The sequence below is a fragment of the Carlito syrichta genome, unplaced genomic scaffold (genome assembly GCF_000164805.1).
Source record: "Carlito syrichta isolate Samal-C Ts95f unplaced genomic scaffold, Tarsius_syrichta-2.0.1 Scaffold316427, whole genome shotgun sequence".
Classification (NCBI taxonomy): Eukaryota; Metazoa; Chordata; class Mammalia; order Primates; family Tarsiidae; genus Carlito; species Carlito syrichta.
The window spans coordinates 1355215-1378664 of NW_007260523.1; the positions used below are offsets into that span (position 1 = coordinate 1355215).

At 37.4% G+C, this 23450-nt stretch overlaps 1 protein-coding gene across 10 annotated transcripts in view; it reads left to right on the forward strand.

Annotated features, from left to right (window-relative positions):
* The window catches only part of SMG7 (SMG7, nonsense mediated mRNA decay factor), an 82276-nt gene that overhangs the window by 21155 nt on the left and 37671 nt on the right, over positions 1-23450 (forward strand). For 3 of the 10 annotated variants that reach the window (XM_021707197.1, XM_021707198.1, XM_021707202.1), the window contains exons 2-6: positions 4611-4739; positions 5675-5813; positions 18001-18032; positions 20394-20511; positions 22515-22647. In XM_021707197.1, coding sequence (XP_021562872.1) covers positions 5698-5813; positions 18001-18032; positions 20394-20511; positions 22515-22647 — 399 coding nt within the window. In that variant the 5' untranslated portion in view covers positions 4611-4739; positions 5675-5697. Of the gene's footprint in view, positions 1-4610; positions 4740-5674; positions 5814-18000; positions 18033-20393; positions 20512-22452; positions 22648-23450 lie in introns of all 10 variants that reach the window. The other 7 variants (XM_008074419.2, XM_008074423.1, XM_008074425.1 and 4 more) reach the window with 5 other exon arrangements.

Here is a 23450-nt window from a genome sequence, read left to right on the forward strand (position 1 = left end):
AATAACTGACTTTGCAGTTGTCTTCAATAATGGTGAGACTTGAAAGAATTATAGAAGTATAAGAGTATAAATTGGGAAAGAATTATAGACTTATAAGAGTATAAGGACCAGCTCTTTGGGGAACAGGAACCAACTGATAATAAAGATAACTTCCATTCTCAATGACTTTGATACTCTAGGTATTCAGGTGGAAGGAGAAAGAAGGAACAAGCAATAACCTATGAAAAAGGTGGGAGGGACCAGGAAAAACTAAGTGAAGTGAGTAGAAAAGTTTTAATGAAGGGATTACTCTAATACAATACAATAGTTTGCAAAGTGTGGCCGCCAGACCAGCATTATCAGCATCACCTGGGAACTTGTTAGAAACACAGATTCTTGAGCCCTGTCTCAGAACTGCTGAATCAGAAACTGGAGTTGGCCCGAAGTATGAGGAATGAGAAAAGCTCCTAGATTGGTCAAGGAAGGTCTTTTTTTTTATTTTTTTTTTTGGAGTCAGAGTCTCACTCTGTCTCCCAGGCTAGAGTGCAGTGACATGCTTTTGGCCACCACAGCCTCGACCTGCTGGGCTCCAGCAATACTTCTGCTTCATCCTTCCAAGGTGCTGGAACTACAGGCATGTGCCACCATGCCTGCCTAGTTGTTAAAATTTATTGTATGGAAGAGGTCTCGCCATGTTGCCAAGGTTGGTCTCGAACCTGTGGATTCAGGCATTCCTCCTGCCTCAGCCTCCCAAAGTGCTGGGGTTACAGGCACGACACCCAGCTAAGGAAGGTCCCTGTTAACACTTGAGAATATTTACTATAGTGATAGGAAATCTAATTGCAAGTTTAAAGATGACTAGGTGATCAGAAAGTGAAGCTAGCAGCTATATGTTGTCTTTTCCTAAAGTTTAGCTGCAAGAAAGATGAATGCTTGATGGGAATAGCAAGATTAAGGGAAATTTTCTTAGGGTGAAGAACTGGAGTACATGCTATGCTTTGGGCTTCAACAGATTTAATATAAAGCTGCATTTATTTTGTAGAAATTAGTTTCACCTATAAAAATTTTCTATGCAGGAAGCATTGTAGATATATAGTATTTTAAAATTGGCTTATAGGAGACTGATAGTTTATTTTAATAACCTTTTAGGGTTAAAAATGTATATGTTCATTGAATAAAATTAGAACACTGAGATTTAAAAATTTGGTAACATTAAATCACCACCACTACTGTTCACATCTTCCAGTCTTTATTATGAAAATAGAATATGCTTTGTATGCATACGCTGATAATGCATTCTGATTAGATTAAGCAGACACTGTTTTTAAGCATATTATCTCTCTGTATAATAAAATGTATTTATTTCAAATGTATAGTTAAGAATTTTGACAAATGTGTACCCCTGTACCTACACCTTAATCGAGATATAAAGCATACCCAGATTCCTGAACTGTTCTCTCTTTTGCCATGTACCCTGACTATTTAACCCTCTGTGCTTCAGGCAGTCATTATTTTGATTTTTATCACTATCATGTTTGCTTGTCCAAGAACTTCATAAGTGGTATAGTACAGTATGTTACTCTTTTGTGTCTGTTCTTTTGCTTGGCATAAAATATGCTGAGCAATTAAACCACATTGTTGTACACATCAGTAGTTCCTTCCTGTTTACTGCTGAATAGTATTCCATTGTATGAATATATCACATTTTGTTTATCCATTCAGAGGTTCTAATGAAACTTTGAATTTCTAGTTTTTTGCTATTGTAAATCAAAACTAGAAATGTTTTGTGTTCGTTTTCATTTCTCTTGGTTTGTGTGTGCATGTATGTATATTTTTGGATGAAAATCTTTGTGTGTTTCTCTCTCATGGGCGTCCCCCCCATATATGGTATGTAAGTTCTCTGTGTGTGTGTGTGTGTGTGTGTGTGTGTGTGTGTATAAAAGATTTACATTCACAATATACACACATCTATATACACACAGGTACATATCTATATACACACAGGTACATACATATATATGTAATGTGTACTTATATAAATATGCACACATTTATACATACACATATATGTATCTCCCAGTTTGTGGCTTGCCTTTTCAACTTCTTAATCTGTCTTGAGGAACAAAAGCTTTCAATATTGATGAATTAAATTTATTAATTTTTTTCTTTTCCTTTTTTTTTTTGCCCCCTCCCGCTGCCTCATACCCTTTTGTTAAATCTTATCTAGGAATTCTTTATCTACCATGAACCAGTGTCTTGGTCCATTGATCTTGCTATAATAAAACGCCTGAGAATGGGTCATTTATAAGCAACAGAGATATATTTCTCACAGTTGCAGAGGCTAGGAAGTCCAAGGTTAAGGTGCTGACAGATTCCGTGTCTGGTAAGTGCTGGATCTCTGCTTCCAAGAGGGCATCTTGTTGCTGCCTCTTGGAAGGGAAGACTGCCATGTCCCCACAGGGCAGAAGGAATGGAAGGACAAAAAAAGGGCCCTGCTAGTTCTCTCCAGCCGTTTTGTGTAGCACTAATCTCATTCACGAGGGCACAGCCCTAAAGGCCTAACCACCTCCTAAAGACCCTGCCTCTTGGCACTCCTGTATTGAGGATTAAGTTTCAACATGAATATGGGTGTGGGAGGCTGGGGGGAGACAATCATTCAAACCAGAGTAGGCAGTAAAAATTTACTGCTTAGTTTTCTTCTAGAAATCGTATAGATCAAGTATGTGATCTTTTTGGATTAATTTTGAATATTGTTTGAGGTTAATTTTTTTTTCCAATTTTTAAATTTTCACCCAGTTTTCCCAGCACTATTTGTTTAGGAAATTATTTTTCCCCATTGGCACCTCTGTCAAAAATCAGTTGGCTATACATGTACACACCCACAAATACATAAATATATAAATAGATGAGTTTATTTCTGACCTCTTTTCTGTCCCACTGATCTATATTTCTGTCATTATATTGATACTATGCTGTCTTGATTACCACAACTCTATAGTAAGTTTTGAAATCTTACAGTATAAATTATCTCATTTTGTTCTTTTGAGAATTGTTTTAGCTATGCTAGGTGCTTTCATTTCCAGATAAATTTTAAAATCAGCCTGCCAGTTTCTACCAAAAACAGCCTGCTTGGATTTTGTTTGCAATTTTATTACAAATATAGATCAGTTTGGAGAGTTTGATACAGATCTTTGCAAAGAATCAGCTTTTGGCTTTCACTTATTTTCTGTATCTTTGTTTTCTGCTTTTCATTATTTCCTTCTACTTTATTGGGTTTGATATGTTCTTTTTTATAGCTTCTTAAGGTAGATGCTTAGATCAAGGCTTCTATACTTTTCTACTTCCAGAAAAGCATTTAAAGTTATAAATACTTGTCCCTAGCACTGCTTTTATTGCACCATACACTGCTTTGAATGTTTGTATGTTTCCATTTTCATTCTATTCAAAATATTTTTAAATTTCTCTTGTGATTTCTTCTTTGACCTTTGATTATTAGAAATGTTTGTTTCGATCCTAGATATTTGAGGAATCAGATAACTTTATTCTTCAATTTAGAAAACAAATTCCACCTGTTTTTCTGCATTGATTTGTAGTTCTGAGATTTTTAGTTCTTTTAGATTTCCAAAGAGTTGTTTTGTGGCCTATCTTGGTGAATGTTCCATGTGCACTTACAAAGAATGTGTATTTTCTTTGTTGGGTAAAATGTTCTGTAAATGCCAACTAGATCTGTTTAGTTGACAGTGTTGGTCTAACTTTACTGGCTTCCTGCCTACTTTTTCTATTAGTTACTGAAAGGGAGTTTTAAAAAATCTCCAAATTGTTGATTTATCTACTTTTCTTCATCTGTTCCTGGTTTTGTTTTCTCTCCATTATTTGTTAGCTATGTCTCACTTTTTTTGTTGTTTTGGTTGCTCTGGTATTTACATTATGTATCCCTATATTATTTTATATATAGCATAAAAGGTTACAACAGTATAGTACTTCCCTTTTCCACTACTTTTGTTGGTACTATTATTGTCAACATCTTCTACATTTGTTTTAAGTTCCCAAACGTGTGTGTTTTGTTTTTGCTTAAAGCAGTCAGTTAACTTTTAAATAAATTTTAAAACAAGGAGAAAAAGTTATTTTATAGTTATTTTTAGTCTATGGGTCCAGTTGTAGAAGTGGGCATTAAGCTGTATTGGGTACTCAACCAAAAGGCTCTTATAGGAGTTAATGAGTTTTAGAATTTAAAAAGGGGTTAGCCAGACAAGGAGGGAAATAGGAAAGTATTTCAGGTGAGCATGAATAAGGATACTGAGGGCAGAACAGCAAATTATCTAGGTTTATTGCAAAGTGGAAAATGGTGGAACTTGATATGTGCTAAGGAACTTGGGTTTTATCATGAAGTATTTTCTTAGTATTTTCCACTGAAATGCAACTAAAGTCACAGGAGACTGAATACATGCTTTGGAAGTATGGTGGCAAAGTCCACATAGACCTGCTACATGCTTGTAATTTCTCTGAAATTGTATTTTATTGTTAAGAATTTTGAAAAATTTTGTGTTCTGTTCTAGATTTGATTAGTGTGAATTCCTAGTTTCAGTTTCCCAGTTTATAGAATGAGCATAATAATAGCATTTACATTTTAGGATCGCTGAGAAGAGTAATAATTATAAACAATGACAATAACGACTAACGTTTTTTAAGGGCTTACCAAGAAACAATTCTAAGTGCTTTACTTCTGTTACCTCATTTAATCCTCAAAACACCTCATTGAGGTAGGTACTTTTATTATCTCCATCTTCTAACACAACTGGGGCATAGAGAAGTAATTCACATAAGATTATACAGCTAATAAGTGACAGAACTTGGTTTGAACCCGGGCAGTTGAATACAAGACACTATTATACTCCATTCTACAAGATCATGCGTATAGAACTTTCAGCATAGTATCTGGCACATAATAATTATAAATGTAAGCAATGATCAATACCCAATATAATAACTTACTCCATTCAAATCTTTTAATAATTGAAGTCTCTAAGAAACTGTGTTATGTTTTTCCTGTGGCCTGACTTACTCCCTGGCATACCCTTGAAATGAGACAGTGTGACTACTACCAAGCCGATGATTTTAACCACTGCCTCCTCTCCTTGTTGGTCTGTCTCTACATTAGATTTTAATGTACAGTGTGTGTGTTTTAATCATTGTACACTCAGTCCTTAACACTGTATCTAGCATTTAAAAATGACCAAATATTTGTTCAGTGGATGAATAAAAATCTAAAAAACTGGCATTTCCCCCGCAGATCTTAGAATGTAAGCATTATTCATACTACCTGTAATTGTAGTTTGCTTTTCATGTTTTTCCTTCAGTAAGGAGCCCATCTGCTTCTGTGTTCTGCAGGTCATTCTTACCCTGGTCCTCCAAAAACCCTGCTGGGTAACCAGTATCTGTGTCCTGTAGAGATCGCTCATCTTTCAGGCACAAGGATTAGGATGAAATTTTGATCTAAAACTAGACTATATTAGAAATACATAAAAACAATTTATAAATGTGTATTCTAAGAAACAATACAAAAAGGAAAGAGGTTTTGATATTTTTCCTTGCTTTTCACATTAAATCACTTCAAATAAAGAGAAAATAAATTTTCTTCATGGTGGTTCTCTGTTGTTGTGGGTTAACTCATATTTTCCTCCTCTCCTCTATCTAGAATGTCTTAAACCATTCTACCTTATGAGAAATTGGATGTTCTTGCAGATAGTCATTGTGGGAGAAAACGTTTCATGTAAGTCCCAGATGAGGACCGGAAACTTGAAATCAGAGGAGCATCTGAAATCAAGTAATATTAGGTAGGATAAAAATTACAAGGGATTTCTATATGTTTTTATTCCTTTTAAAGATGTGTATTATTCATATTCTGTGAACACTAATAGAAGAATTGGAGAAACTTGCTGAAGCGTTTGATTTAGGCCAAGATGGGGGAAGGGCACACTAAAGTTATTTACTTATGTGGCTTCCTGAGAACTTTGGCATATGTTTACTTTTTCATGAGCATTTATTATACCCATCTAAGGGAGCTTACTGAAAGTAAATTTGAGAAATTTTTATGTTTTTGTGTGAGATGGGAGTATTTATGATAAGCATAGGGATATGTGATACAACTTGTAGTCTGTTCTCTGGAATGAACATTTCTGGGCTTTTTTTCAGTTTTGTTTTTTCCATAATTAGTAAATCATGTGGATGCCAAAAGCGTCAGCTCTGGGTTCTGTGTGTTAGCATGGATGCAGTTAAGTCTCCCAGCTGCCTATAGAAATGAGTTTATGAGAGTATGCTAGGGAAGCCCTCTTTTACATGGCGAGTTAGGAACTATTACTACAGCAGCTAATAATGACAGAACACATGAAGAGGCTTCATCTCAGAGATGTGGCTTTTAACTGAGAGATGATAGTCCCTACAAGGTGATGCTGTGACAGTGATATACAGCCAGGCCGTTTCAGAAGGCCTTGACTGTATGTATGGTGTTTATGAGCTCTGGCTCTGAAATTAGATTGCAGGGTGGAACCCAAGTTTTGCCTCTTCCTAGTTGTGTGACCTTGGGCAAATTTATTCAACCACTCTGTGCCTCTGTTTCCTCATCAGCAAAATGGGTATTTTATTATTTACCTGATAGAATTGTTATGAGAATTAAAAACTTAATAACAGATTGGGCGCAGTGGATCATGCCTGTAATCCCATCATTTTAGGGAGGGTGAGGTGAAATTGCCTGAGCCTAGTAGTTCGAGATCAGCGTAGGCAACATAGTTAAGACCTCATCTCAAAAAAAATCAAAACATTAGCCAAATGTGGCACGTGCCTGTAGTCCCAGTTACTTGGGAGGCTGAGGCAGAAGGAAAGCCTGAGCACAGGAGGTCAAGGCTGTGGTGAACTGTGATTAAGTGTTATGGATACAGCTCCGAACACTTAACCTTTTTCTGCGTTCCACTGCACTCCAGCCTGGATGACAGAGTGAGACCTCAACTGGAAAACAACTACAGCAACAACACTTAATAACATATGGAAGCATATAAATAAGACCTGGCCAATAATAAGCAATCAAACTATTATTTTACTACTAATTAATTCTCAGCCAATGATTTTAGAGTCTATTGTCAATTAGTGTGACATTTCTATAATTTACAGTTTACTTCATGTACTATGTCAGGTCCAGTTTTTCAAATGTCTTTGTAAATAATAGAAAGTAGTCAGAACTAATGTTTGGAGAGAAACAAAAGAAAAAAACAACATTCTGACTCAATTCTTTTGTAATTTTTATGTATATACCATTTCCTCCCTTTCTCTCTTCCTTCCTCTCCCTCTCCCCCTTTCTTTCCCTCCTTCCCCTTCTTCCCTTTCTTTCCTTTCTTTCCTTTCTTTTCCTTTCTTTTCCTTTCTTTCTTTGGGGTCTTACCCATGCCGCAGTGCTGTCATTGCTCACTGTAATCTCAAACTCCCAGATGCAGGGGAGTCTCCCAAATAGTTGGGACTATAGACATGAGTCACCACACCTGACTAATTTTTTAAAAAAGTTTTTGTAAAGACAGAGTCTTGCCATGTTTCCCAGGCTGATCTCAAATTCCTGGCCTCAGGTGATCCTCCCACTTGGATAAATGTTATTCTTTTGATTATTAGAATAAAACAATTTTCCAATTTTAATTTGTACTTACTAGTAGTATTCCTTTAGTAGATTATCAATTTGTTCCTCTCCTATTTTTCTATTCATATCTTGATATATTTTTGTTTTTTCCATTTTGTCTAATTTATATGGCTCTTACTAATTTTTCTACATCCCTTTCTTTGTCTTTATTAAGACTCCCTTTGCTGTTCATTTTGTAATTATCCCATTTATTTGCTCTTCTCAGTTTACAGATCTTGCCTTAATCTGATGTACCTTATTTCTGAAATTGAGGCCCTGTAGCCGTGCATTCTCTTTCTGTCTCCCCACACTCCAGCACTCTCCGATTCTTACACATTTCTGTTGAACCTTACCTTCCTCCAGTTTCATCCTGACTCTTTCAAGGCCAGTCCTGCTTCCTGTCTTAATAATATCATTCTCATATCCTTCCATCACTTCCAGAACCATATTCTGTCAGTTTTGTTTTCACTTTCCTATATCTTCAGCCTATTCCTTTCTCCCGGCTTCTTTTCATTCTAAACATAGTTAAATATTTCCCCTTGAAAAAAGGAAACTTCTCTTTTTCCATGATCCCTTCTCTTTTCACAGCCTGGCCTCTTTAGGGTTGACTTAAACTCTTCCCTGCCTTCCTCAGTCACCTACAGTTTGCCATCTCTTCTCTGGCAAGGCTGTCGTTGACCTTTGCTTTGCCAAATCCAATACACTTTCCAGTTCTTATTTATCTTAGAATACTTTTCTGCTGCCTGTGATATTGTTTACTACTCTTTGTTTTTATTTTCCTTTTTCTCATGATCCGTTCTTCTTTTGCACGCATGCTGTTTGCCAGTTTCTTGATAGTGTTCTTCCTTATCTGCCCTTTAAAAATGAAAGAGTGCTTCTAGCTCCACCCTTCTGCCTTTTACGCAATTACATTTACTCTCCTGTTGTAACTGCCATCAGCGTGCTGATCACTCCAGTGCTGTATCCCTAGACTTGACATCTCCCCTGTGCTTGATACTTCTCTCTAAATGCCTGCTTGCACATTCATTAATTCAACAAATTCAACAGATTTTTAGTGAGCAGCTGCCACTGGCTAGGCTTTATTCTAGGTGTAATGGATACAGCTCTGAACACTTAGTTTTTCTACATTCCCTATCTTCTCATATACTCAGCTGTTTAAGCTAACAATCTGAGAGTGATTTTAGACTCTCCCCCTCTCTTTATCTCCCTTCTAAATTTTTCTTCCAGATATTTCTTGTCTGGGTTTTTCCATTCGTCTATATTATCACTTCCTCACTTCCAGTCTTGACCTTTTGAAATTCATTTTCCTTATGTCCGTAGTAATCTTTAAAAAATGCAAATCTAACAATGCTATGTTCTTGCTTTAGATTCAGGGCTGGTTTCCTGTTAGTTAAGGTACAGAATCTGAGCTCCTTGACATGTCATGCAGGGCCTCTCACAATCTGTGTCTGCCTTCCTTCTCCAGCTTCCTCATCTGTGGCTTCCAACCTTGGTTTGATGCTCCAGTCTGCCTCACTCACTAGCTTAGCTTTGCTTTTCATTGTTGTGCTGTTTCTTCTTCCTGGAACTTCTTCTCATCCTTTGAAAGTCCCAGGCCAGAATTGGCCCTTAATGAAACTGTACATATTTCCAAAGACTACAAACCATGGAGTAGATGTTGTAATATACAGCATTGGAGTGTCAGGAGATTTGAAAATGGATGATAAATTGTAGAGTGCTGGCTGGGCACAGTGACTCACGCTTATAGTTCCAGCATTTTGGGAGGCCAAGGTGAGGATTGCCCGAGCCCACAGGTTCGAGACCAGCCTGGACAACTTGGCGAGACTTCATCTCTACAATAAATTAAAAAATTAGCTGGGTGTGGTGGTGCGTGCCTGTAGTTCCAGCTACTTGGAAGGCTGAGGCGGAAGGATCGCCTGAGCCCAGTAGGTCAAGGCTGTGGGCCGTGGGCATGCCACTGCACTCCAGACTGGGCGACAGAGTGAGACTCCAACTGCCATAGATAGAAAACAAGTTGGTGTTTTTATTAGTGTGTACTGAGAAAAGCTCCCATAGAAGTGGCATCCTCTCTAACTTCTCTTTTCTAAATGAAATTTGACAGTAAAGCAGTATGGTTTATTTTTCTCTGATTAATATCTTGAGACTTGGTGATGTCTTAGGTATAGATTGTGTATGTGTTTGTGTGAATGTGTGCATAAATGCATATGTGTTCACCTTATAGTGTCTGGTCAGTTGTTTAGCACAAATAATTATGATCAGGTTATTACGTTTATGATTATCATTGCTGAATACTGTATTATGTCAATACTCCTTAGAACTCTGTGTAAATAATTCAATTTGAAAGAAAACCTATTGTGGCTTTTGCTTAAATTTCAAAAACAAAAAAAAACCCCTCTCTATCCTTTTCTCCCAAATAAAAGCTAGTGTTTCACCTTCCCTTAGCAGCTGTGGGTTTAGAGATGTTGGCTTGTATTCCTGAGTTTTGCTCTTGGAGAAAGAGTCAGGAGTGTTCAGGTAGAAGACTATCTCCCATTTTATGTGCTTCTGATTTGGAAATATCTTATATTTTTAAAGCATAAATCTTAGAGTATGTGTTCTTAAGAGAGATTATCTTTGTTGCCTAGCATTGTTATATAATTGCTATGTATAATTACGATATTTGTTCAAGGAAGTAACCCATATTTTAGTTTTTTTCCTCTGATGACATTATTTTTAAGATTGTCATAAATGGTTAAGTATTGAATGCCCCAGTTCTGTGACCTATTACTATCAAATGTTACAGATTTTTTTCTTACACTCTTGTATAAAAAGGAACTGTTATAACATATGACTAGGAGCCAGATTGATTGAGTTCAATTGCTGCTTCAGTTGCTTCTGCTGCTTACTAACTATGATGTTGGGCATGTTACTTAACCTCTGTCTCCCTGGGTTTCTTTAGCTATAAAGTGGGACAATAATAGCACATAGTGTGAATTAAATGATTATGTAAGCCCTTAGAACAGTGTCTGGCAATAGTAAGTGCTATAAATAGTGTTAGCTATTGCAGAACCTAGTGCTTAGAATGCATTAAAGTATTTATAGATCTTGATTATTCCAAGAGTATTGTTTTCAGATTGTTGGCTTTTAGCATGTTTGATTGTCACTGAATGTTCCAGATTTTATTCAGCCTTTTAGTGACTTTTTCTTTTTCTTTCTTTCTTTCTTTCTTTCTTTCTTTCTTTCTTTCTTTCTTTCTTTCTTTCTTTCTTTCTTTTTCTTTCTTCCTTCCTTCCTTCCTTCCTTCCTTCCTTCCTTCCTTCCTTCCTTCCTTCCTTCCTTCCTTCCTTCCTTTCTTCCTTTCTTCCCTTCCTTCCCTTCCTTCCCTTCCTTCCCTTCCTTCCCTCCTTCCCTCCCTCCCTCCCTCCTTCCTTCCTTCCTTCCTTCCTTCCTTCCTTCCTTCCTTCCTTCCGTCCGTCGGATTCTTATTCTGTCACCCAGAATGGAGTGCAGTGACATGATCACAGCTCACTGCAGCCTCGCCTCTTGGGTTTAGTTGATTCATCCACTTTAACCTCCCAAGGAGCAGTCACACGCCACCATGCTTGGCTAATTTTTTGATTTTTGATTTTCTTTTTTTTTTGTAGAGATGAGGTCTCACAAGTGTTGCCCAGGCTGGTCTCAAACTCCTAGCCTCACGCAATCCTCTCACCTTGGCTTCCCAATGTACTGGGATTACAGGTGTAAGCCTCTGCATCTAGCTGGCTTTTTCTTTTTTATTGCTTGATAGACGTGCTTAGTTTCTCCTATTATTTAATAACTAAGACAATGTTTTTAGTGTTTTGAAATCTTTATATTTTATATGTATTTAATATATTTAACTGTGTATTATTATATATAATAGTGTTGTTTCATTATTGAAGACATGGACATTTTAATTCTTGGATTCTTGGTTTACACATTCATTCCACAGCATAAAGTAAGAATAAAAAGTAATTTATGTTGCCCTACCTTCCTACCAAGATAAAACATAAAACTCTTGTCTCTCTTTATAAGCATTGGCTATAAATTGTGATGTTAATTTATCTTAGGTCTTTAAACAAAACCGTAGGACTGTTGAGGTATAGTATTTTTTTCTTTTCTTCCTTCTTCCTTCCATCCATTCTTCCTTTTTATTTTGGAAGATAGAGTCTCATTCTCTCACCTAGGCTGGAGTGCAGTGGCGTGATCCTAGCTCACTGTAGCCTCAACCTCCTGGACTGAAGCAATCCTCCCACCTCAGCCTACTGAGTAGCTGGGACTACAGATATGTACAACCGCACCTGGCTAATTTTTTTTTTTTTGTCAAGATAGGGGTCTTGGTATTGCCCAGGTTGGTCTCAAATTCCTGGACTCAAGTGATTCTCCCACCTTGGCCTCCCAAAGTGCTGGGATTACAGGTATGAGCCACAGTGCCTGGCCCTTTCTAATTTTTATTTTTTGAGTCAGCTTCTTACTCTGTCTCCGAGGCAGAATGCAGCAGCACATTCACAGCTCAACGCAACCTTGATTTCCTAAACTCAGGCAATTATCCTGCCTCAACCTCCCAGGTAACAGACTACAGACACACCACCACACCCAGCTAATTTTTTTTTAATTTTCTTGCAGAGACACTGTCATGCTATGTTGCCTAGGCTTGTCTTGAACACCTGGACTCAAGCAGTCCTCATGCCTCAGCCTCCCAAAGTGCTGGGATTATAGGTGTGAGCCACCATGCCTGGCCCGTTTTTTTCCTTTACAAAGTAAAATAATGACATAGCCAATTTTGTGCTAATTTTTATTAAAGCATTTGTGTAAGATTATTGATTTGATTTTTTGTATATAGTATATATAAAAATAAGAAAGCTAATGCTTATTATGGGGTTAGTATATAGTGATTCCTTTTCTTGTGATGTAATAACTCTTAGCTTAACCCTCCTACCTGTCTAAATGGATGTTTTGGGGACACAGAAAAAAGAGTTAGTGGATAATAGTATGTAAGCAAAATTTTGTTATAAAGAGTTTGATAATCAGTTCTATCAAAAATATAGTATGGCCTGTAGGTACTATTTCTGATTATATGAGACTATCTATATTTTTAAAGATAGTCTTCTTAGTGACAAGGTTAAGATTTTAACTATGAAAAACGAACCTTTGCTCTGAAGATGCTATTGTTTGATTCCTCATAACCATAATTTGGTTTGGGAAGTTATGAACATTTTACTTCTCAAGTATTTCTTAGAGCAGGAGGTGGCAAACTTTTTCTTTTTTTTTTTTTTTTTTTTTTTTGAGTTAGAATCTTACTCTGTTGCCCAGACTGGAGTGCAGTGGCACGCTCCTGGCCACCGCAGCCTCGACCTGCCGGGCTCCGGCGATCCTTCCGCTTCAGCCTTCCACGTAGCTGGAACTACAGGCACACACTACCACACCCGGCTCATTTTTTGATTTATTGTAGAGATGAGGTCTTGCCAAGTTGCCCAGGCGGGTCTCGAGCCCACAGGCTCAGGTAATCCGCTCACCTCAGCCTCTCTAAGCGTGGGATTACAGACTGAGCCACCGAGCCCGGCTCAGACTTTTTCTATAAAAGGATCAGATGGTAAATAATTTAGGCTTGGCAGGCCATGTAGTTGCTGTTTCATCTTTTCAACTCTGCTCTTGTAGCTGAAAGCAGCCATAGAGAATATGTAAATAAATGGCTATGGCCATGTTCCAGTAAAAATTTCTTCACAAAAATTGGTTCAGGGTGAAAGAGAATTTCATTAAGAGGCTGACCACTGCATTAGAATATGTAGTGTACTTCTTGTGGTCTTTTTGATAAAAATTTTGTTATCATTTATTTCCCTTATGAGCAGATATTTTAATTTTGACTAGTTGACTTAATGCTCCTAGATAAGCCTATGTTTGCTTTTTATGTCATAGACTTTTGTTATTCTAGTTTGAAAGAAATAGAAATAATATGGACTTTGGAGTCAGAAGAACAAAATTTGTACGTAATTGTATTTGTTTGCTTTGTGACTGTGGACAAATTATTTTATACCTCAGAGCTTCAATTATTTTAATTTATAAAATAGAAATAATTGTAGCCATCCCATAGGGCTATATTTTCCATTTAGCTATCTTTTATTAATTCAGTTTAGCCAGGTTGTTTTAGTTACTAACTTGTGCTTCGCTTGAAACCTAGGAAATAACCGTACAGAAATAAGCACCTCCACCCATGTTATATACTGAGGAATCAAAACTAGAATTTCAGGAGGCTTTAACATTTATGTCAGTTTTGGTGAACATTTTTTGTATTTTATTCGTGCTTGAATTTTTAGTTTTACAGTTTTTCTTGGATAGAGTGTAGCATATTAAAAATGCGAAGTAAAATTTTGATCTTTGTCAGTGGAAGCTTACTTCTGAATCTGTACAAATTCTGATTCTTCATCATCTGACAGCCAAAAGAACAGCATATCATTTGTAGGTGACTCCTGTTATGTACCTCATCTCATCTCTGTTTGACTTGAAGTTGGTGTCATCGTGAGTTGACTGTTAGCATACCAAAATATATGTTAGTCTTTATAAAACAAATCTTGTTTGTAGGGAGAACACCTTTGGTTACCCTGTATATACTTGAGTATGAATTTGTAGCTAACTTAGGGAAGCAGTGTAAAATATGTCCTTTGTAACTTTGCAACTCTGAATGAAACAGAACAGAATGAAAAGTCATTGACTCCAGTAAGTATGCATAATTAACCTTGGGTTTCTCAGTATAACATTCATAAATTAGTATTCCAATAAGCTTTTTGGGGCAGGAGTGACAATTATTACATTGGTAGAGTAGGGTATGTGGTATGCTTTTTCACGCTGTATGATCTTAGGTTTTAAGAGTATAAGCCAAAAGCCTTATGATTTTTTTTTTTGGGGGGGAGCTGGAGTCTCACTCAGTCACCCAGACTGGAGTGCAGTGGCCACTCCCGGCCACCGCAGCCTCGACCTGCTGGGCTCCGGCAATCCTTCCGCCTCAGCTTTCTGAGTAGCCGGAATTACAGGCGTGCGCTACTACGCCCGGCTGATTTTTTGATTTATTGTAGAGATGAGGTCTCGCTGCCCAGGTGGGTCTCGAACCCGGGGGCTCAGGCAATCCACTCACCTCAGCCTCCCAAAGGCGCGGGATTACAGGCTGAGCCACTGAGCCCGGCTTATGATTTTTTTTTTAAATGGCAAACATTAACCCCCAAAACAGTGAAGTTAGGCAAAGTGGATAATGGGATTTGATGTGATGTTACATTTTAGGACTAAGCATAGCTATTTATTTAGTATTGTTCATTTATGTTGAACATTTAGTTTGTACTGTTCATTTATATTGTTCATTTAGTTCTCATACAATTTGTGGTTACCTCCTTAGCACCCTGTTGTAATTATCTTGTTTGAAAGCTTAATTTTTTTTTAAAAAGCATAAATATTTGTTAAAGACTGGAGAATAAAAAGACTAATTTTACAACCTGTTTTTGAGTCTGCGTCTCACCCTGTCACCCAGGCTGGAGTGCAGTGACCAAGTCATCACTGCCTCAATCTCCTGGGCTCAACCAAAACAATCCTTCTGCTTCAGCCTCCTGAGTAGCTGGAACTATAGGCACATACCACCATGCCCAGCTAATTTTAAAATTTTTTTGTAGAGGTGAGGTCTTGGAGTCTTGCCCAGGTTGGTCTCAAATTTCTGTGCTCAAGCAGTCCCTCCGTCTCAGCCTCCCAAAGTGCTGGGATTGCAGATTTGAGCTACCAAACCTGGCCTCATTTTATATATATATATTTTTTTTTTTTTTTTTTTGAGTTGGAGTCTCACTCTGTCGCCCAGACTGGAGTGCAGTGGCCGCTCCCGGCCACTGCAGCCTCAACCTGCTGGGGTCTGGCGATCCTTCCGCCTCAGCCTTCCAAGTAGCCAGAATTACAGGCATGCGCTACCACGCCCGGCTGATTTTTTTGATTTATTGTAGAGATGAGGTCTCGCTGCCCAGGCGGGTCTCGAACCCGCGGGCTCAGGCAATCCACTCACCTCAGCCTCCCAAAGGCGTGGGATTACAGGCTGAGCCACCGAGCCCGGCTCATTTTATATTTTAACGAAAGAAGTTCACAATTGATATTAAATACCTAATAAATCATGTAAAACAATATTTGCAATAACATTTTGGAACCTTAATATTCTCTATATTTTATTCTAAAAGTTTATTTTTAAAAATAGATACCTCAGTCTGATGTGGTGGTGTGCTCCTGTAATCCCACCTACTTAGGAGGCTGAGGCAGGAGGATTGGTTGAATTCAGGAGTTCAAGGCCAGCCTGGGCAACATGGCCAGACCCAGTCTCTCTTTCTTTCTTTTTTTTTTTTTTTGAATTGGAGTCTCACTCCATCACCCAGGCTGGAGTGCAGTCACATGCTCCCAGCCACCCCAGCGTCGACCGGCTGGGCTCAGGTGATTCTTCTGTCTCAGCCTTCCAGGTAGTTGGAACTACAGGCGTGTGTTACCACTCCCAGCTAATTCTTTTATTTATTGTAGAGATTGTAAAGACGAGGTCTCACCAGGTTGCCCAGGCTGATCTCGAACCCATGGGCTCAGGCAATCCTCTTGCCTTGGCCTCCCGAAGTGCTGGGATTATAGGCTTGAGCCACTGCGCCTGGTGAAAGAAATCTCAGGTTTATTCACTTACCTTCTTTTTTTTTTTTTTGAGTCGGAGTCTCACTTTGTCGCCCACTCACAGCCACTGCAGCCTCCTTCTAACTGCTGGACTCAGGCAATCTTTCTGCCTCAGTCTTCTAGGTAGCTGGAACTACAGGCATCCATTACCACACCCGGCTTATTTTTTGATTTTTTGTAGAGACGCAGTCTCACCCCGTTGCCCAGGCTGGTCTCGAACCCCTGAGCTCAGGCAATCTTCTTGCCTCGGCCTCCAAAGTGCTGGGATTACAGGCTTGAGCCACCATACCCGGCCCACTTATCTTCTTAAATAGAGTATGTGAGCATGAATTACGCTTTTTCTTTTATTAATACATGTCGTGTGCTGGTAGACAAGGGGCTTTGATGAGTAGCCCTAACACCTGTGATTTATACTATGAAGAAAAACTACAAGTGCTTTGAGAGCATAAAACAGAAATACCCTTAATCTAGATAGGGTTCAAACAGGGGCTTCCTGAAGAACTAATGTTCTGATGGAGACAAAAGATGAGTGGTAATTAACCAGGGGGAGGAGATATTCCTACCGAAGGGACACCTCTTCTGACAACAGTGGCAGAACAGAATGAAATAGGCCAAGGGTGAAGTGTAGAAAACAATTTTATGACTTTAAAGTAGTCCAGCCAGGGGATGGTATAACTTGCATGAGAGTAGTTGAAGAGGAAATAAAGGGAAATCAACTGATTCAAGATACATTTAATAGATCACATTTTCTGAATTTGATAGATATTAGGGCTTTGGGAGAAAGTTGTCATAGATGATATTCAGGTTACTGCCTTCCCCAACTGGAAAGTCTCATGCATTTACTAAGGTGAAAAAAAGCTGAGAGAGAACTAGGGTTGGGATATGGGTGTGGGTCATGAGTTCACTTTTGAACCTCTTGAACACAGACAGTTCTTAAAGGATTTGAGAGAGGGACAAAAAGAGGTAACAGCTAGAGGGGAATGTGGGGCAGCAGGTTGTAAGATGTTTAGATAGTTGAACATGTTTACATGTTGAAGAGAAGGAAGGATCCAGTAGAGAGGGAAGTTTCAAAATTGTTGAAAGGAGAGGGGTTAGTCAAAGGAATAAGTCCTTAAGAAAGGCTAGAAAGAAGATACCTAAGTGGAATCATTGGTCTTAAATGCGAGGGGCAATACTTCTAAGTGCCTTAGCAAGAGAAAATCAGAAGAGGGCTGTGTGGATGCAATATCTATTTAGTACGTGGAAATTGTTTTCCCTGAGGTGTGGGTCTGTCATTTGGGGGCGAGGAAGGGGAGCAGGAATCAAGTAGCCTGAGAAGAGAGAAAATTTGAAATTGTTATGGTGATTCGGGAGTTGAGAAACATAATGGGATTTTCTGGCAGCTTTAAGAGAACTTTTTAAATTTATGAATATCGTTTAATATTATATTAAGTAAATTAGATTTGGAGGAAAACAGGGAAGTGAACTCTACTTAGCAAAAGAAGTCACTCATGATCCTGCGTACTTTTAAGAATTGACCTCAGTTTACCAAAATGTAGTGCTACTCAGGGCAAAAAAGCAGGGACACTATTTGCAGTGCCACAGATATAGCTGCTGTCTGTCCTATTTGTAGTATATTATTTCACCTAACTTTTAGTGTTATTTATGTTGGCTAGGCTTAGTTTGTTTCTAACTAATGTTCTTTTTTTCCCATCTAGGCAGGCAGAAGTCCTGAAGGCTGACATGACAGGTATTGGCTTGCTTGTTTCTGTTTCACAACATATTTTAATATCATTAAATTAATGGAAAGATATCCTCTTTCCTATGTTACCTGTAGCACTAAATCCTGTCCTAGTTTCCAAAAGGGATAACTTACTATTAGTTTTTAATATTTCTTGTTTTTATACTTTAAATTTTTACTTTAATACTCTGTCAGAAATTTCATATAATATATGCTATGCTGATTTGAATGTTACCTAATTTAATGTATGTAATCACTTAATTTTTATGAACTTTTAATCAGTTACTTAAGACATACAGAAAAAATAATTCATACCCTATATAAACCAAAATATCATATAGTGTTAGGTTGGTATCTTCCTGGGAAAATGTTATTTTATTTATAATTACTCAAACTTGAGTAGGTAAACCTTCAGGAAAAAAATATGATTAGCAGGAAAATTCTACTAATTAAAGTCCTTGAAATTGAGTGAGCTACCTTGCTGCCTTTCTTTCTTTTCCCCATAACTTTGTTGCTTTGTGTAATGGCTGAGATCTTTTTGGAAGAATAACTATTGGACATAGCCACTGAACGAAGGTGGTGATTTTTAACTCCAAAATTAGGAAATATGTGATAATAACTATATAGTGATCCGTATGTCCTCCATAACAGTATATACTTTCCAGAATATAAAAGGAATGTGTGATGATGGATCATTATAATATGTGAAGAATTTAGTTAGAATTTAGAGGACATATCAAACTAGAGGATTTTGTTCTTTGCTTCTTGGGTTTTTCAGTGTACTCTAATACACATATTACTTTTTAAAAAATAATGGTTATTTTAAACACCTGAAAAAAGGGGATTTAGTTCTGTAGTGAAATTCACAAAGAAGAATTAAACTGCTGTGTTAACCAGCACACCTGCCAAGATTTGCTACTGATCTTATGAACTCAATAGGAAATGGACTGTTGATGTCTTTTTCTCAACTCTAGTATCACAGACTGATATGCTAAGAGTTCATGGGTATCTCATTGTCATTTTGTTCAAGAAAAAAAGCAAAAAGAAAAAAAAGCTTATTACAGATTTACTTTTGGATAGCACCACAGTTCTTTCCATTCTTAACAGATTTGTCATCATTGTCTATTTGTGTATATCAGTGTCAGCTCTGAGCTACTGTATATTATGCTCTTGAATTGGCATTAAAAGTGTAATCTGTATTGCATAACAGAAAGTGCACAGAGCATCATTAAGCTATGTCATTTACTTTTTCTTAGGCATTGAACAACATTCGTAAATAGTATTAGGGTTTTACTTATGTAGGCAACCTTTGGCTACTGAGAAACTTAATTTTGGTGGTTAGAAATTTAGCAAGGGACCAAGAGCTTATCCTAGACTCAGCTCTTACTAGCCAGCAAACTCTTGTGAGCATTAACTCAAATATCTAGGTGATTGTCTTTGCAGAATAGGATTGTGGTGGCTGTAGATACTAATAGTATACCTAAAGAAGAGTGAAGATTATGGCGTTGTGCAAAACTCCTGAAAGTAACCAAATAGTCCAGCTGGTTATGAGAAATATATAATTGAAACGTTCATGATTAAGTTCTCCTACTGAGGCAGCTTTCTGTCAGTTATTGCATTTGTAAGATCAGTAATCAGAAAGGCTTATGTGCCTTGCAGGACTCTGGCAGACAGTATGGCTCCAGTTTTGCTTTCTGTATAGTTGTAGCCTGACTTGCAGATTTCATCCTACACTGAGTCTCTTTTGAGTTTAACCTCAGTCTTCTACCAGTCCTCCTTTATTTTAAATGGCAAGTGTGGATTGCTCACAAAAGTGTCTCCCATTTATTAAAATAGTGCTCACTGTCATAGCTTTATTGAGTTGATATGTAGAGAATAGGAGTAACAGCAGAATGCCCAAGCAGCTGCTGTATGGTAAGCTGATGTGAGAATTCTGTAAGGACATGGTGACAATGATTCAAAAGAAAAAGAAAACTGCTTTGGACAAAGAGATACAATATGAGCATAAACAGACTGACTTGGCAGCCCATCATTTCAAATGGGGTGACTTACTGTGAGGCATATGACTTCCTATGATATGAATAGGCAAAAATCCAAACCCAAACGCTATAGGTAAAACATTTTTTTAAGTTATTTTCATTTTATGATGTTATTTCAAAGCTAAGAAACAAATATAGAAGCAAGTAGTCATTAGTCAAATGGTGAAAGTCATTTGAAATGTAGCAATATAAAACTTCTGCAGTGTTCTATCTGTTCTAATTCTTAGAACAGATTTTACTTTGGGGTATGGAGAAGAAGGGAACCATTGGTGTGGTATAATAGTTTTAACTCTCTTTACAATTCCTGTTATGTTTTTGTTTTGTTATTCAGATTCTAAGCTGGGTCCAGCAGAAGTCTGGACATCCAGGCAGGCTCTGCAGGATCTGTACCAGAAAATGCTAGTTACTGATTTGGAATACGCTTTAGACAAGAAAGTAGAACAGGATCTGTAAGTATTATCAATTGGGAGGTCCCTGTAAGATCAAGAATCTCACCAAGACTTTAAAACAGTTTGGTTGGTTGTTTTTAAACTTATCTCAAAGTAAGCTTCTTCAATGGAAAGAAATTCTAATATTTATGGTAGTTGGCCATTGGTTTTATTTCACATACAGCCTTTGGAGGTAAGAGGAGAAGTGTTTAGAGTTGAATCTTATTAAGTTCATTAAGGCAGGTCTTTTAGGGCATATTAAAAAAATATATATATACACACACCTATTTCAAGTGCTACGAGTGTTTAGATTCTCTGTGCTCAGTCTTACATTTAAGGTATGGTTTTTAAAAAAAAAAAAAAAAAAAGAGTTCAAGAATGGACTTTAGAAAAGTCTTTCTTTAGCCTGTCCCGGTGGCTCAGCCTGTAATCCCGCGCCTTTGGGAGGCTGAGGTGAGTGGATTGCCTGAGCCCCCGCGGGTTTGAGACCCGCCTGGGCAGCGAGACCTCATCTCTACAATAAATCAAAAAATCAGCCGGGTGTGGTAGCGCATGCCTGTAATTCCGGCTACTTGGAAGGCAGAGGCGGAAGGATCGCCAGAGCCCAGCAGTTCGAGGGAGTGGCCACTGTACTCCAGTCTGGGCGACAGAGTGAGACTCCAACTCAAAAAAAAAGAAAAGTCTTTCTTTGATAAACATGACTCTACATTTCTGACAGGAAAATATATTTGTATTTAAGGAAACTTCTTCCTTTTAAATTTGTAAATCGTTAGTATTTCCTTTTTTCCCCCTCCCAATAAAACTAAAGAGAGATTTTGTGTACTTAGACTGTTCTACTTGTTCTTTCTATGAGGGGTGAAATGGCAGATGACCAGATTCCCAAGTGAGTAAATAAATGTCTTTGCAGAAGGCTGTGCCATATGAATTGGAACCAGGGATATTAGCTTGATAGGAATTTAAACATCAATTTAGAATATTCTGTCTAGTACTGCCCTTTAATCTTAAGTTGTGGAGGTTAGTTTTTTCTATATTTCACGCTTTTCTTAGATACTTTATATTTTTAGGAAATGTAGTAATAGAGCTAAATCATGACCAGTCAAAATCCTTGTCCTGTGATTAGAGTCAGGAATGAGATGATTGTTCTCCTAAATTCTTAAAAAACCTAGTGCTCTAAAGCCTCAAAAGTTAACATTGATAAAGGATTAGGTGCTTTCCAGGTAGGTTATAAACCCCTTATCTGTGTTTTCTTCCTTTAATCAAGCCAGTAGTATCTTCCCTTTATCTATCCTAGTTCTTCCCACTCTTCCTGTGGTTTCCAAGTTAGAGAATATGACTCTGTTTCACCAGAAGTGAGTTTAAATTCACTATATAACTTGATTAATGAAAGGAATTTTATAACAGGATTTTGGTATGCCATAGTTCAGCATTGTATTGTTTATCATTTTAAACAACCAAAATTGAAATGTGGCTTACATTTCAAGCTCTTAAGAAATGTCAATTCCAAGAAAAATAAACAAAACTGTTAAATAGGAATGAAGTTAAACTGAGTGCTATGGGAAATAGCTTTTGGGGAAATTAAGAGATATGGCTTAATATTTTAAAAATATTACCCCCCGACATACATGCCACTTGGTAGGGCATAGTTCATTATTTTTGGTACAATGTATGGAAATTTATTAATAGCTTATTTTTACTTTGATCTTGCCACTATCGTTTTGATTTTCTACTGCAATTCCCAAATAGGCTCTAACTCTAGTAGTTCTAAAAGATTAATAACTGAAGCCACAATCTGATTATTCAGACATTTGGTAAGTGTTTATTACTAAGGTCAGTTGGATTCTACTACATGTTTAGTCTTGTTTAAAGGGGAGCATAAAATGATTAAAATAAATGAATAACTTTAATGCAGGTTTGCTGTCTAGTGTGGTATAATTATAACAAACAGTTCTTTCTTGTTCTCAGGGGGACCAGTGTCTGCCCAGTGAGTCACTGCTATACCAAATAGAATTACATTTTGTTTTCAGCTGGAATCACGCCTTTAAGAATCAGATCACAACACTACAAGGCCAGGCAAAGAATCGAGCAAACCCGAATCGGAGTGAAGTTCAGGCAAACCTTTCTCTGTTCCTAGAGGCAGCTAGTGGCTTCTATACTCAGGTGAGTTCTGCATTGTATACCAAATTTTCCTACTATTAGTGGTATATATTCAACTCTTTGTACACATCTTTTTTTCATGTAAACACTTTGTAAAATCATCGTGTGGGCCATCCAGGGGTTGGTTGCCTGTAATTTCATAAATGAATACAAATGCCCCAAATTGTTTACCCTAAAATCTTTAGAAAAATAGATGCTCTGCTCTTAAAAAGATTGATGTTTTAGCTTAAAGTTTGGAGGTTTAACTGTATAAATAGAAAAGGGGTTATGAAAGCAAAGCCTTAGCAAACAACAGTGGAAATAGTCAATACAAGTGGCATTAGAGCAAATGCATATTTATGGGCATGAGCATAATCATTATGAAAGTAACAAGTATGTTGTGCCAGAAAAGAAATAGTCAAAATTGGTAATATCAAGTAACTTTTTATAGTGTTATTTATACAGTGGAATTTATCAGAATCTTGAAATGTTATTAAACTATCTAAAAAAAGATAGAGTAGCTTTTCCTCAGATGGAATAATAAGCTTTTCATCGTCTTCAGAGACTTCCTTTTCCTTAGTCACCTCCTGATATAACTTCTAAATCAGGCAAGTTAACAGAATAAGTCAATCTTATTTTTGACCATGTAATTTTCTTTACTGTAAGCAGAATCCTTTAGGAAATTCCCATCTCATTCATTTGTAATGGCATTTGTGATTTAATTAATTGAATTTTATATAAATTAACATCTTACTAAATGTTAAGACAAGGTTGTGAGAATCTTGCAGTGAAAGAAATCTTTGGCTAATTCTCCCTATGACACTGGT